This window comes from Peromyscus leucopus, chromosome 8a (genome assembly GCF_004664715.2).
Source record: "Peromyscus leucopus breed LL Stock chromosome 8a, UCI_PerLeu_2.1, whole genome shotgun sequence".
In the NCBI taxonomy this organism is placed as follows: Eukaryota; Metazoa; Chordata; class Mammalia; order Rodentia; family Cricetidae; genus Peromyscus; species Peromyscus leucopus.
The window spans coordinates 47,948,468-47,962,471 of NC_051085.1; the positions used below are offsets into that span (position 1 = coordinate 47,948,468).

General features: G+C 47.0%; 1 protein-coding gene across 3 annotated transcripts in view; it reads left to right on the plus strand.

The window, feature by feature from the left end:
* The window catches only part of Zdhhc14 (zinc finger DHHC-type palmitoyltransferase 14), a 256,911-nt gene extending 246,286 nt beyond the window's left edge, over positions 1-10,625 (plus strand). For 2 of the 3 annotated variants that reach the window (XM_028888615.2, XM_028888617.2), the window contains one exon: positions 9,488-10,625. In XM_028888615.2, coding sequence (XP_028744448.1) covers positions 9,488-9,889 — 402 coding nt within the window. In that variant the 3' untranslated portion in view covers positions 9,890-10,625. The remainder of the gene's footprint in view (positions 1-9,487) is intronic. The other variant, XM_028888616.2, reaches the window with a different exon arrangement.
* Positions 10,626-14,004: the final 3,379 nt, after the last annotated feature.

Here is a 14,004-nt window from a genome sequence, read left to right on the forward strand (position 1 = left end):
GATGGCCCCGCGAATAAGAGCACTTGGTGTGTAAGCATGAGGTCATGAGTTCGAATCCCAGTGCCTGTGTTAAAAGTCAGGTGTGGCATGCACACACACCTGTCATCTTGGCACTGTGTGGTGGAAACAGGATTGCTAAGACTTGCTGGCCACCAACCTACCTCCAGTTTCAGTGACAGACTCTGACTCAAAGGAACAAGGCCAAGAGTGACAGAACAAGATACCCAATGTCCTTCTCTGGCTTCAGCGATGGCACGTATACCCACACCCCACATAAGGACATATACCATACTTATACATAGGAACATATGCACACACAAAATTTCCAATTTTAATGCATAAGGACATATACCATATTTATACATATGAACATATGCACACACAAAATTTCCAATATTTTAACAATAATAATGTAACAACAGTAATAAATGTCTTCATACTATTTGTTCAGTACTTCAGCCCCAGTGTCTACAATAGTCTCTAATAATTGGTGTTGGTTAAGAGTGAGAGAGGGAACGAGGTGGAGATTAATTACTGTGTCAATAATTACTGTGTGTCACTTGACTCAATTCTTTGCATTTATTTGCATTCATTGAATCTTCTCAAAGGTGAGGTGTTAATGAGACCAAGTGAGAGCATGCTAATTGTCCCATTGAGGAGACAAATTCCTCAATGTTAAGTATGCCACACAGCTCAGCTCACCAGGGGCTGAGCTGACAGTCTGACTCCATGGGAAGTGCTCTTCTAACCCCCCTGCCCAGGGCTTCCCCGTGGAGGTGCTTCTATGGAGAGGGGTGTTTTATGCTTTAGTCACACCCCACAGGCTTTCCCTGCAGAACATGATTCATTTGTCACCGTCACAAAACCAGGTCGTGCCTGAATGTGTGACCTGTCTACAGTCTCTTCTGACGTAGTCAACACACCATCTGTGACGGTTGTTGTTGATGTTGCTTTTTAGAGACAGGGTTTCTCTAAGTCACAGCTCTGGCTGTCCTGGAACTTGCTCTGTAGCCCAGGCTGGCCTCAAACTCAGAGATCAGCCTGCCTCTGCCTCCCGAGTGCTGAGATTAAAGGCGTGTGCCATCATGCCCAGCTAGGAGACAGTTCTTGTTCTTATTAAGGCACTGTTGGTATCTTAGCTGGATGCCAGGGATAGTGATGGAGGGTGTTGATGAGACCAGATCAACACTCTCTATGTCAACCTGTAGCATCCCTATTCAACTGTTGGCCTCCTTGTAGCTACTGACTTACAAGTCCTGAAAGAGCTCACAGCCCTGTGCTAAAAAGTTAGAGGAGACTCCCTGTATCCCCTCCATACCCAGCATCCTCCAATGTCCTGACCCTCTCACATCCAGCCACTGGTATCCTCATACCCGACCTCTATTTTTCCCAGCCAGCAGGGCTGCCACGCTGTGGTCAAATGCTAGTCCTTGGGGAATTTGTTTGGTCACAGAACTTAACGTGTGAGTTTCTCTTCCTCAGAATTTACCAGCGTGTGTGCATAGTCTACTTTCACCACTTGCCACCACATGCGTCTGCCGCTCTGGTCATTTTTGTATATAGAGTGTACACCAGCCCGGTACCTGTCACTCATCACTCCCAGAAGTAGATGCCTTGTCTCTGTGAGTAAAGGGCATGAGATCGCAAAGGTTCCCACATGCCCAGAGTCACGCTTTCACTACCTACTCTTCCAGCAATAATTGCTGGATTTGACCTAAGAGATGATCTCTGTGTTGAGTCCTCTACTGTTGCTGTGATGTAACGCCATGACCCAAGACAGCTTTTACAGAAGGAAGGGTTTTTTTTTGGGGCTCATGATTCCACAGGGAGAGTCCATAACGGTGGGGGAGGGACGGCGGCAGGAAGCCAGAGAGAGAAGCTGAGAGAGCAAACTGCAAGTGGAGAGAGGCCAGAAACTCGCAAAGCCCACCCCTAGTGGTGTGCCTCCTCCAGCAAAGTTCCGCCTCCTAAAGGTTCCGCAACCTCTCCAAACACGGTTGCCAGCTAGAGACCAAGTGTTCAAATATATACAGCTCTTGGGGGACGTTTCACATTCAAATCACCACAATCGACTGTGACCAAAACCCACCTCCAGTGCCTCTGACCTTAAAGGAGAAGCATCTGAGGAAGGAAAATGATGGAGAGAAAGGGATCTTTAGTCCCGTATGTTCCCACAGTTTATTTTAGAACCGGGATCCTGATCAAGAAAGCATTTCCTCTATAGTGAGGAAAGTGCACCTACAGAAACGGGCAGTGTTTTAGGGGGGAGATATTGTGGGCTTGAAGGCCTCAGATGAAAACTCTGAGACTTTGCATCAGAAAGATGGATAGATATTCATGGGAGGTGGCACCTGAGTACCCAGGAAGTCTGTTTCCTCTCTGGAATGAGGAAAGTCACCAATAACTGAGCATCTCGTGTAGGCTGGAGGTGGTGGGGCCCCTAAGTGACCATCCCTCCACTACAGATTCCAAAGGAGGACGTTAGAGCATGGTAAGGGGGCTCTGCAGCTTGAAGTGGGACAGGCAACTGCAGGCACAGCTCGACCACCTGAACGCCAGCGAAATCCCGAGGCGCCACAGTGCCGTTCTATGCAAGTCACCCCAATGCTAACTGGGGCTTGCATCTCCAGGCCCCTTTCCTCACTGCTTCCTGAGGTACCCAGCACGACATCCTTTCTGTCACAGTGCGTATGCACACGATGGTGCCATCCAGCTCCCATCCGCGTCAGGAAGAATGGATGCCCATTAGACTGGTGAATAAGTGACGCCTTCTGAGTAGCACTAGAAACAGAATACATATTTATATTTTGAAGCTGTAGCCACAGAGACCCTTTAGGGGTCATTTGCTAAATGTACAGATAATTAAAGTGTGTATTTAGGACTTTAAAAAATATATTTGATATATCTTATATATTTGATATTAATATTTGATATATAATATCAATATATGTTGATATTAATATTTGATATCCTCCTTGTTTAAGGAGTTCAGCTCTGAAATGTTCAAGGCCTGGTTCCCACCTGTTGGGAGGTGGTGGAATCCTACAGAGGAAGGGCCTAGTTGGAAAAAGACCGTGGGGAGTGTGCCCTTGAAGGGGATCTTGGGAACCCAGTCCTTTTCTCTGCTTTCATCCTGCCTGTCTGAGGCAAACAGACCTTCTCCACTGCTATATCCCCACGATAGCATACTGTGTCTCCCAGGCCCAGAGCCACGGGGCCATGTGACCGTGGGCTGAGACCATGAACCCCACCCAGTAAATCTGCCCTCTTTTCAAATTGGTTCACTCCGGGATTTTGTCAGAGTCGTGGGAAACTAACACTGCCCTTAATCCAATATCAGACAAGACTGGGCAGTGGTTGCCCTCTTAGACTAACTAGGGCTGCAGGAGTCTCTCTGCAGAACCTGGGAGGCACAGACTAGGAAAGAGTAACACAGCAGACTGGGAGGCCGAATCGTCCTAACCCAAATCTGCATTTCAGGCAGACTCTGGAAGGGGCGGTGGTCTTCTGACTATAGATGTGTGCCCATAAGGCCCCGGACAGAGCTTTACAACCCAGCGGAAGTAAACCCTGTCCAGCTTGAATCCTTTAGACAGAATTGGAGCAAAAGCTACAAGGAATCTAAGCCATTGTAAATGTATAGTATACAGAATGCCTAGAAAATGCTTAGCGTTTCAAAAAGGCAGACTTTCCTCCAAATACTAGGTTTATTTCAGATATCAGCCAGAACAGTATAGTTTTACCCAAAATCTACACAAATTGAAAGTAAATGATCTTGCTGGTGGAAGTTCAAGGAGGTCTATGGGAGTCAGCTTGATCCTTCTATCATGTGGGATCTGAGTGGGAACTCGGGTCTTCAGGCTTGGCGGCAACCACCTTTACCCACTGAGCCAGCTCACTGGCCCTCTATGGTAGTTTCATACCAAAGCATTAAATGGTCATTTCATGTGTGGCATTGGAACATCTGAAACCATAAAGGATTTCTTTACCGTTTAAACATGGACACTGCCTTGGGCTGTGACTCAGAACAAAAGTCCCAGCACTCCAGACGCAGAGGTCTGCTGGTAGACACTCATCCACAGGCAGCTTCCACTCTGTTCGCATTTAGTATCTGAAACAATTTTTAATCTAAAAAAAAAAAAAGCCCAGTAATTTCATATGATATAACCATTGTTTGATTAATGTGGCCCTTTTCAAAGGATTATTTTGAAAATGAAGGTTTTTTTTCCATGTGCTGTTCATGTAGATGAACTTTCACCATCATAAATCTGGGCACTTCTTTCTCTTCAAGATTATCTAACATGTTAGATAAATTCAAATATATCTGAGAGCCACCAAATTTAGAGAGAAACACACAAGTGGTGATAGCGCCCTCTAGTGTTGGAGGGTTAAAAAGTCCTCAAACAGAAAGCTGGTAAAGCAGAGAGACAGAAAAAGGCTCAAGGTGAGAAAGAGAAAGGGGGAGAGACAGGGAGGGAGAGAGAGAGCATTGGTGCCTGTGTGAGAGAGAGGGAGAGAGAAAGAGGAGGAGAGAGAGGAAGACAGAAAAGGAGAGAAGAGGGGAGGGAGGGAGGGAGGGAGGGAGGGAGGGAGGGAGGAGAATGGAAGAAATGCACGGGGAAGGAAATCTATCAAAGAAAAACCATGGAGGGGAAATAAACAGAACGTGTAGGGAGAAAGAAATAAAATTAAATATAAACATCAAGAGTGGGGGCTGCAGGAAAGCTTAATGGTTAAAGCTACTTGCAGCCAAGCCCAACAACTTGAATTTGAAGCCTAGGACCCACGGGGGGGGGGGGGGAGGAGAGCACATACATGTTCACACACACACACACACACACACACACACACACGCGGCGCGCGCACACAATAAATAAAGAAATAAATGAAACTTTTAAAAGACTTTTTTAATCAACAAGAGGAAATAGAAACTAGAAGCAAAGGTCAAAAAAAAAGGATGTGAGAATATTTTTTATTGAGCGTCTCCATAGTAACCTTGAAAACACTGGCTGTTTTCCAAACCTATAATATTCTCAAATAGGATTCACCATCATGGCAGTTCATCCAATCATCATCCTTAGAATTTGGACAGTATGATAAATATAGAAAAATTCTGACCTGAAAAAAATGTCTATTTGTGTGTGTGTATATATATAATACAATTACAGCCCTGCATAGTTCTGATTCATTTGATTTAATTTCTCGAGGGAGATGTTCACTGCAGACACTATGTAGTGCGGAAATTATAAATTCCAGTGTGCAGAGCCTTCCTGCGATCACTGGCTAGAATCTGATGAAGCCCCACCCTGTTCCTTGTTCAATAAAACAGTGATCTGGACAATACCCTACAGGCAGACCTGGGTCCTGTGGGCCCCCAGAAGGGGCTGGTTTTCTAGACAGGAGTCCATTTGAATGACTTGGATGGTTTTCAGAGACACAGGGGCCAGCAGGATTTCAGCCCTTAGTCTCGTGGTCCTAAACCTGAGCTCACTGGTACCAGATAAAGCTAGGAGGAGGCTAAGGAGGCTTATGAACACAGAATACAACCAGAGAGTATTTGCAACTATGCCTACCCATCCTTTAAGACATTTCAACAATGTGTGGGCTGGAGAGATGGCTCAGCTGTGAAGAGCACCAACTGCTCTTCTGGAGGACCCGGGTTCAATTCCCAGCACCCATGTGGCAGCTAACAACTGTCCGTAACTTCAAGATCTGACACCCTCACACAGACATACAAGCAGGCAAAACACCAGTGCACATAAAAAAATTTTTTAATGTGTGTAGAGATCAGGGTTAAAATAGACACTTGGAAAGATTGCTGAGTGACTTTATGCAGAAGTGTGTGTTCATACATGCCCATGTGTTTGCCACTGTGAGTGTAGGGTACAGTGGGGGCAGAGGTCAGTGTGGAGACCAGAGGTTAACCTCTGGTGGTGTTCTGCCCGTGCTGTCCACTTTGTTTTCTGAAAGAGTCTCTCACTGGCCTGGAATCACCAAGGAGTCTGGGCTGGCTGGCCTGTCAGCTCTTACAATCCACCCATCTCTACCTTCCCAGTATTGGGATGGCAGATGTATGCTGCCATGCCTGGCTCCTCTCTCTCTCTCTCTCTCTCTCTTCTCTCTCTCTCTCTCTCTCTCTCTCTCTCTCTCTCTCTCCTCTCCTCTCTCTCTCTCTCCCTCTCCCCCCCTCTCTCTCCCTCCCTCTCTTTCTCCCTCCCTCTCCTCTCTCTCTCTCTCTGTCTGTCTCTCTCCTTTCCCCTCCCTCCTCCTCCCTTTCTTTATTTAACATGGATTTGGGGAATCATACTCAGGTCCTAGTTCTAGGGTCCTAGGAAACGCTGAAGGAAGACCCCAGACTCAAATCATATGTAAGAACAAAGAACATTTATTATACCACACGCATGTGGGATTGCTCACCTGTACAAAATGGCGACAACCCTGAGATGAATGTCCAGACTCCTTTTAAGCCCAGCTGAGGGGAGTTTCAAGGTCAGCTCCATAATTGGTTAAGCAAGCAGCAAGTTATATCAGTATATTTTTAATTGGCTGAGGTTTAGGCTTCTCATTTTGGGGCACATCTGCACAAGCTTGGACGTGACTCAGAGGGGGCTGCGGGGTTTGTCCTTGAGACACTGTGAGGCTGAATCAGACCCTCTGTGTTAGTCTCTCCCTGGACCCTGAAGGTGAGGGCCTTGTAGATAAATGGCCCTTTGGTGGAAAAGACACCTGTTTGCCCTTCTCGGAGAACTGGAACCTAAATTCAGTTGTGAAAGTGGGAGAGTTTAACCCCTTCGCTAGTGTCTGCACAGCACACACTTTGCCAGCCGAGATTCTCCACAGCCCAGATGGCACCAGGTGTCACCGCGAGAATCTGCAAAGCATTTTCAGCAGGGTTCCAGCCAGTGACACTAAGACTGCATTTGCGCTGTTTTTTTTTTTTTTTTTTTTTTTTTTTTAAGCAAGCCATGAGTCAACCTAGTAAAACACCAAAGGGTGTGTCGCAGGAGAAGACCCGGATATAGGGGCTGCCTTGCTCCAGAGGGCCTCTGTGACAAAAAGAAAAGATGTATGCAAAGAATGTGACCCGCCCCACCTCCAGGCCATAGTTGTTGTTTGTAGCTTCCCATCCCCTCCTCCTGGTTTCTTTGAGATTCCACTGGCGGGGACTCCGCACCCCCAAGGTTATATCACCGCCCAGAGCTCCCCTTTGAGTTAGCTCTAGCCCTGAAGCCAGGGGCTTTAAACTTCTCATACCTGCCAACTCCTTGGAACCTCAGCCTTCTCATCTGTAAGCAGAAGTTTCTGTCCCGTACCGGCCCCCAAATAACCACTCAGAGGCTTAACATTAACTATAAATGCTTGGCCAGTAGCTCAGACTTGTTACTAGCTAACTCTTCTTATCTATGCTTTACCATGTGGCTTGGTACCTTTTCTCAGTATAGCATGCCCATCTTGCTTCTCTCTGCAACTCCTGACTCCACCCTTCTTCCTCCTAGCATTCTCAGTTTGGCTCTCCTACCTAACCTTATCCTGTTCAGCTGTTATCCAGTCAGCTTATTTATTAAACCAATCATAGAGACATATATTCACACAGTGTAAAGGAATATTCCACATTTCCCCCTTTTTGTCTAATTAAAAAAGGAAGGTTTTAACTTTAACATGGCAAAATTATATACAACAAAAACAGTTATTAAGTAAGAATATCCATTTGGCAAAATTAGAGAAAATATTCTATTTTATCTTTGTGACTTTAAAGTTTTATACCTAATTTATCTTTTATCATAACTAAGGAAAACTTTAACTATGACTATCTAGTCTTCAACTCCATCAAAGACCCCAGAATGTAGAATTTTTACCTAACAACAGGGACATCTGGCCGCCTGAACAGTCACCCAAAGTTCTTTCTGTAACGTTGGGGCATCCATCTTTGTCCTACAGGCCTAGTATATCTGACAGACATTTCTGAGAAGCAGGAAATTCTGAAGGGCTGTCCTAGCTTGTCTTGGCAAAGTTTGGCAGTTGCTTTTTTTTTTCCATCCTGCTGGTCCAGTTTGGACAGTATAATGTCAGCAACTGAGGCAAGGGCAGGTTTCTTTGCCCAAATGTCTATAAAGAAAGCAAACTCCATATGGAGGTTCCTTGTTGTCCACCATCTTTTCTACAGTAGACAGAGTAGGGAACTTGAGAAGGCATGCTCTAGGAAGAGTGCACACACACCAGGGAATGAAGTGGAGATTTGCAAGCTCAGGCGGTTGCTCTCACTGACCCCATTAAGGCTGCTTTGTACGTGTTCCTGTTGGCTGCTTTAGGATTGCTGGTACTGAGTGGCGTGGCACATCTGGTTGTGCCTGTTGGCAGTAACAGGGCAATTAGTATGTGGTTCTGTAGCGACTTAAAAAAATCAGGGAATACTGAGCCAAGTAAAGCCAATATTCACCAAGTATCATATGTAGTAGTTGTTGATTTGCAGTCAAAGGACCCCAGCGTCAAACACCAGATCCATCTAGTTAGGAGGTCTTGAGTAAGCCCCCCAGCCGCTGTGTGCCTTATAGTCCTTCTATTTAAAGAAAGGAAGTGGAGCATCAGCTAGTGATCTGACCCGAGATCCACATTCAATCCTCCTCTGGCTGTGGTAAAGCTGCTTTCTGACTCCACTGTGAGGCTCCAAGCAGGATGGGGTTTGCGATCCCCATGTTCTGTGCAGTGTCTTCTGGCTGTTCTCAGGCTTCTACACACTTCAGAGCCAGGGTGGGCTGAGCAATCGGGATCCTCATCCCACACACTAGAAATGTGTCTCACCGCTGTGCGACATCACCCACCTCTACCCAGCACACAGGAGGCAGAAATGGGTACCTGGAGTAAGATGGCCAGCTAGACTAATCAAACTGGTACATTCTGGGTTCAAGTGCGAGACACTGCCTCTCTATATAAGCTATGGGGGAAGATACCTGATTTCAACATCTACACACACACACACACACACACACACACACACACACAGAGAGAGAGAGAGAGAGAGAGAGAGAGAGAGAGAGAGAGAGAGAGGTGCACATACAAACACACGCACACAGATGTATACACACTTGCATGCACATCACATACAAATCTATACACAAAGGTCTCAACCTACAAGAGGCAATGCTCTCTACTGCTGAGGGTGGGGAAATCCTGTGGCTCTTTGCTGGGATTATTTGTAAACGGCATCCTTTAAGTTTGGAATGAAGGCCATGAGTATCATAGCTTATAGCTGATGTTGCACCCTGGAGGCCACCGGTGAGTGCCTGCCCATCAGAGCACTTTATCCGGCCACTCAAATCTGTACGTGTTTCGTGCTAGGATTTCTCCGGGTGTCTGCTCCTTGTCTCTGCCTCACTGACAAGTCACTAACAGTTTCTCTTCTCCCACACCCACCCTCCCCTGTCTCACCCTCTCCCTTCCCTGCGTCCTCTCTACCTTCTCTTTGCTGGCTCCGGCTGCTGCTCTCCAGTGCGACCAAGACCAGTGCATTCAGAGCACCAAATTCGTTTTACAGGCCGCGGCCACTCCTCTGCTTCAGAGCGAGCCCAGCCTCACCAGCGAAGAGCTGCACATGCCCGGGAAGCCAGGCTTGGGCACCCCGTGCGCTAGCCTGACGCTGGGTCAGCCCACGCCACCCTCCTCCATGCCCAACCTTGCCACGGAGGCCACGCTCTCAGACATTATGCCCCTGAAGGACGAACACGGGGGCCACCAGTTTCTGACCCCAGACGAGGCACCCTCACCGCCAAGGATGCTGGGGGCAGGCAGTCCCTTGGCACACAGCCGTACCATGCATTTGCTGGGCCTGGCCAGCCAGGACTCTCTGCACGAAGACTCCGTGCGAGGCTTGGTAAAGCTCAGCTCCGTGTGACCTGCATGGGCAGCCCTGGGACACAGGTGACAAACAAACAAACAAAAAAAACAGTGGACGTAGCCAAGTGGACATTTTGTTTGGAATCTGCCGGGTGGGCCAGGAGAAGGAGGACCCTCCCGTAGGAGGAGCCTGGAATTGGAAGAGGCTGCGTGGATGCAGCACCCTCTGTCGGCTGCTCTTGGGACTGACACAAGGAAGGTTTTCTCGATACTGGGGGCCGGACTGAAATTGCACTTAATGTAACGCTACTAATTGAAATCGACCCGCCATTCTATTTGTTCGTCAAAACAAAACAAAACAAAAAAAATCCTAAAGGGAAAAGCCGACCAGACACGGGTTTGCATGCCACACGTGTGTTCCAGTGGTGGTATTCCAGAAGAAATGCTGCTTCCTCTGTCTTACTTCCTCTCATCCTTTTTAATCTTGTGAAGCTTTCCAGAGAGACAGACTGAGCCCAATGGGCGATGCCATCCTGCGGTGGACTTAGCTGTATTCGGATGGACGTCCCCTGCCGCAGAGGGCTACGGGGTCCGTCCTGCCCCGAGCAGACATTTAACCTTCTGTCAGTGCTTAGATGGGGTGTTGTATTGTGCCACCTTTTGGCAGTCCTCGCCTCCTGTGTGATGAACTTCCTGTGGACAGCCAATAAAATGACTCCTCTGTTATTTTTTTGATCTGTATACAGTTGTCCTTAACAGCTTATACGCAAATAGTCACTTGTGTGTTTACATTATCTCTGGTAAGGAATAATTCAGCACAGTCAAAATTCAGATCTTTGAATCGTGGGGTTGCAGGGTGGCTTCTTAGATGCCAGCTGAGCTTGCCAATAGATCCCAGCCCTCGACATCCTCTGCTTTGCGATCTGTTTTTAAAACAGGCTCATCGGGGTTTGCTCTGCACTTACAGCCACCCACGCAGCTAGTGTGTGTAGTAGGTGAAGGGAAGGGTACCCAGGAGAAGGGATGTTGTCTGGCTGTCTCCTCAGCTCCATGTGATGTTGGAATGTTGCAGAACCTCATAGGCACACTTCACGGTCCCCGTGAGGCATCACTGACTCTCTGCCGAACCTGAGGTCACACAGCTCATGCTCTAGGCTGAACACACGAGAGGATGGCGATAAGGTGGCTACTTCACTCCGTCTGTCATTTTAGGAAGCCAGACTAGGAAGCAGCTGCAAGAAGTTCCCCAACACTCGCTCTCCAGTCTCCTTTTCCAGCTCCCACATCCGATGTCAAATCCACAGAGCCCTGTGGCCATTTGAAAGCAAGGTGCATTTCTCATTAATACAAGAAAGTAGAGATAGTTTTACTCAGGACAGAGTGGGTTCCGATCAGGTCACGACGTAGTCATCCTGAAAAATGGCTGCAGATGTCTTCCTTGTGACATCTTTAAGTTACCTTTGCTATTATACCCCGCGGCGGTATAGAAATTGAAGGTGAATTATATGTAGCCAATTTTTGTTTTGTAGTTTTATGGACCCCCTAATTATTTATAATTTAGGACAGGACTTTTCTTACACAACCCCACACACAGTCAAATGCTCCACCTGTGAACAAAGTGACTCCCCACGAGGACCCTTCTACACCTTCTCAACCACCCCTGCATCCCACCTGTCCCTGAAGAGGATTAGGGTGACGAGAAAGGAAATCTTGGCTCAGCCTCACCCTGGAATCAAGTGTGGCCTGGTCTTTTCCCAGTTTCTATGGAGTCGGGGGGCAGGGTCTTATCTCTAGAGCCCTGCCATTCCTGACACCCCTAACATAGTTGTTGCCAATTTCCTGTGACCAGCCCCTCTTCCAACAGCTCCATTCAAAAAATTCCAAGAAGCAATGATAACATGACAGATAAGTCGCTTAATACAGTTGGCCCTCCGTCTCCTCCTCTTCATCTATAGATTCAATCAACCATGAACTGAAAATACTAGGGGGGGGGCAGGCTATCTATACTGAATTGTGTGACTCCTTTCCCTGGCATAGCCCCTAAATACTATTCCGTAGCACTACACTGTGTTAGATATAAATCACCTAGAGATGATTCGAAATCTACAAAAGGGTGTGTGCATGCTCCATATGCCTGTGCGATATTACAGAAGACATCTATGGATATCCATAGATTGGGGTTGCCATGGGCCTCTAGACCTAATCCCCTAAGGAAACTGAAAAACAAGTATACTTATCAGTTACCCTGTTCTAACCCCATCCTCTATACATATGTGGCACCATTAATAGAGGTTTGAGGAGCTTGGTAAAGATGAATCAAGACTATTCAGGGTCAAGGGAGAGGTTAACTTGAATGAGACAATTCACTAAAACAACTGAAATTGTAAAGCCCACAAAATGTCCACAGCCTTTCCCTCTGTTTCTCGGAAATAAGTGACTGGGCTCTCAGGGCACCTGATTCAGTGATGGGGAGGGGGGTATCACCCAGGGAGGTGAGTGATCTGCATTTCCCATTAACTGGATCCATCTAGTGTGGCTGAGTAGACCTTGACATTTCTAAATGATTCTAGAGAGTTAGCAATCGATTCAATGCTAGCTAGAAAAAAATAAGATGAATATTTTACTATGCTATTAAGGCTTGAACCATTAACACACGTGGGGGGGTACAATTTCATCTGCTTCCCGTTCTCCCAGGAATGCTCCAGAGACCATAGGCCTCTCAAGCACTTGAAGGGTGGATTTAGCTGGAGCACCCTGGTCCAGACCTGCTTTCTGAGCGGACAGGATGATATGGCCAGTCTGTGCCAGGAGCAATCAGCACAGTGTTGTGCTGTGCCCACTTGAAAAGTGTTCATTCCAGCTTTGGATGTGATTGTTCAGCTATCCGCTATATCCTACCCTGAGCCAGCAATGTGCCATTTACCTCTTCCCACTCAGCAAGTCTCTCAGAACGACCCCCACCTCCAAGTCTGTTAAGATTTTGCCTGTGTCATCTGGGGTCACCGATGGGTTCGGACAAGGTAGAAGGACATTCAGAGGTGCAGCATTCAACTGCAAAACAAGATAGAGGTCCTATCCTGCAAGCCACGTTTCACCAAGACCTGAGTGGGTAGGTAAGCCTTCCTGTGCTTCACATCCTGGGCCTGGACCCTCTCTAGACCAACAGCAGAAAATGAATGTACCAAAGTTGCCATAGGTGTCCTGGGTGCAGGACTGGGTGACATCTCCAGGAATAGCTGAGATGGAACCTTTCAAAGGCTTCAGGGGCCTCTCCAGCCCAGACTTACACATGTTCCCGTTCAGAGCCCAGCCTACCCACCATCCTCTTTGGGCCTGGAGCACCTGCTTCCCAGCCATGGCTTCAGGTTGGAGTTCATTCGCAGGTGTCAGGGGTCTACCTGGATATGATGTCAGACCTTTCCCAAGGGAGTCGCTGTGTGTCCGTCCACACCAGGACACTCTTCAGCACACTGAGTTCGTCAAGTAAGAGGAGAAACATAGGAAATAATGGTGGATGTATGTTCTAGCTAATACCTCGAAACTATTCTGAAACTGAGCCTAAATTAAACTGATATTTATGTTTTTGCATTGAATGCTCAGGTTGTGGGAACCTACCATATTCTTATCCAAGAGGAAGAGCACTATAGATGAATTTTAATTTCCCGTGGTCTCCTTCACCTATTCTGGAGGTCTGTCTATAGGACATGATCTGCTGTTTTCCATGTTAGCTCATATAATTCTCCTGATTATGTCCTGAAATCCAGCTCCGCCTCCCCCCATTTCTCTCCCTCTTCCTCGCCTTTTCTGATTAGTTCCCTAACCCACTTGCTCTGCACACAAACCTCTCCCTGCTCAAATGCCTCCCTCTCTGCACTTCCTCTCTGCTCCCCCCTGCCTGTCTCTCCTCTCTCTCCATCCTCTCCGTAAGTGTTCACTGAAATAATAAATGATGTGTTCTTTTCTCTCAAGTAACCATCACATACAAATAGTTGATAAATCCTCTACCGCCATGGGATGTGACTCTGATGATATGACCCAGCAAATTTTCAAAAAGAGCTGCTTGGCACATTAATCTGACCATTAATAACTGGAAGATGGAAGATTAGATTCTTTTACAGCAACTGTGTTTGCGGCTACGTAACTAGGTAAATGACTTCAACTTGAAGGAGTATG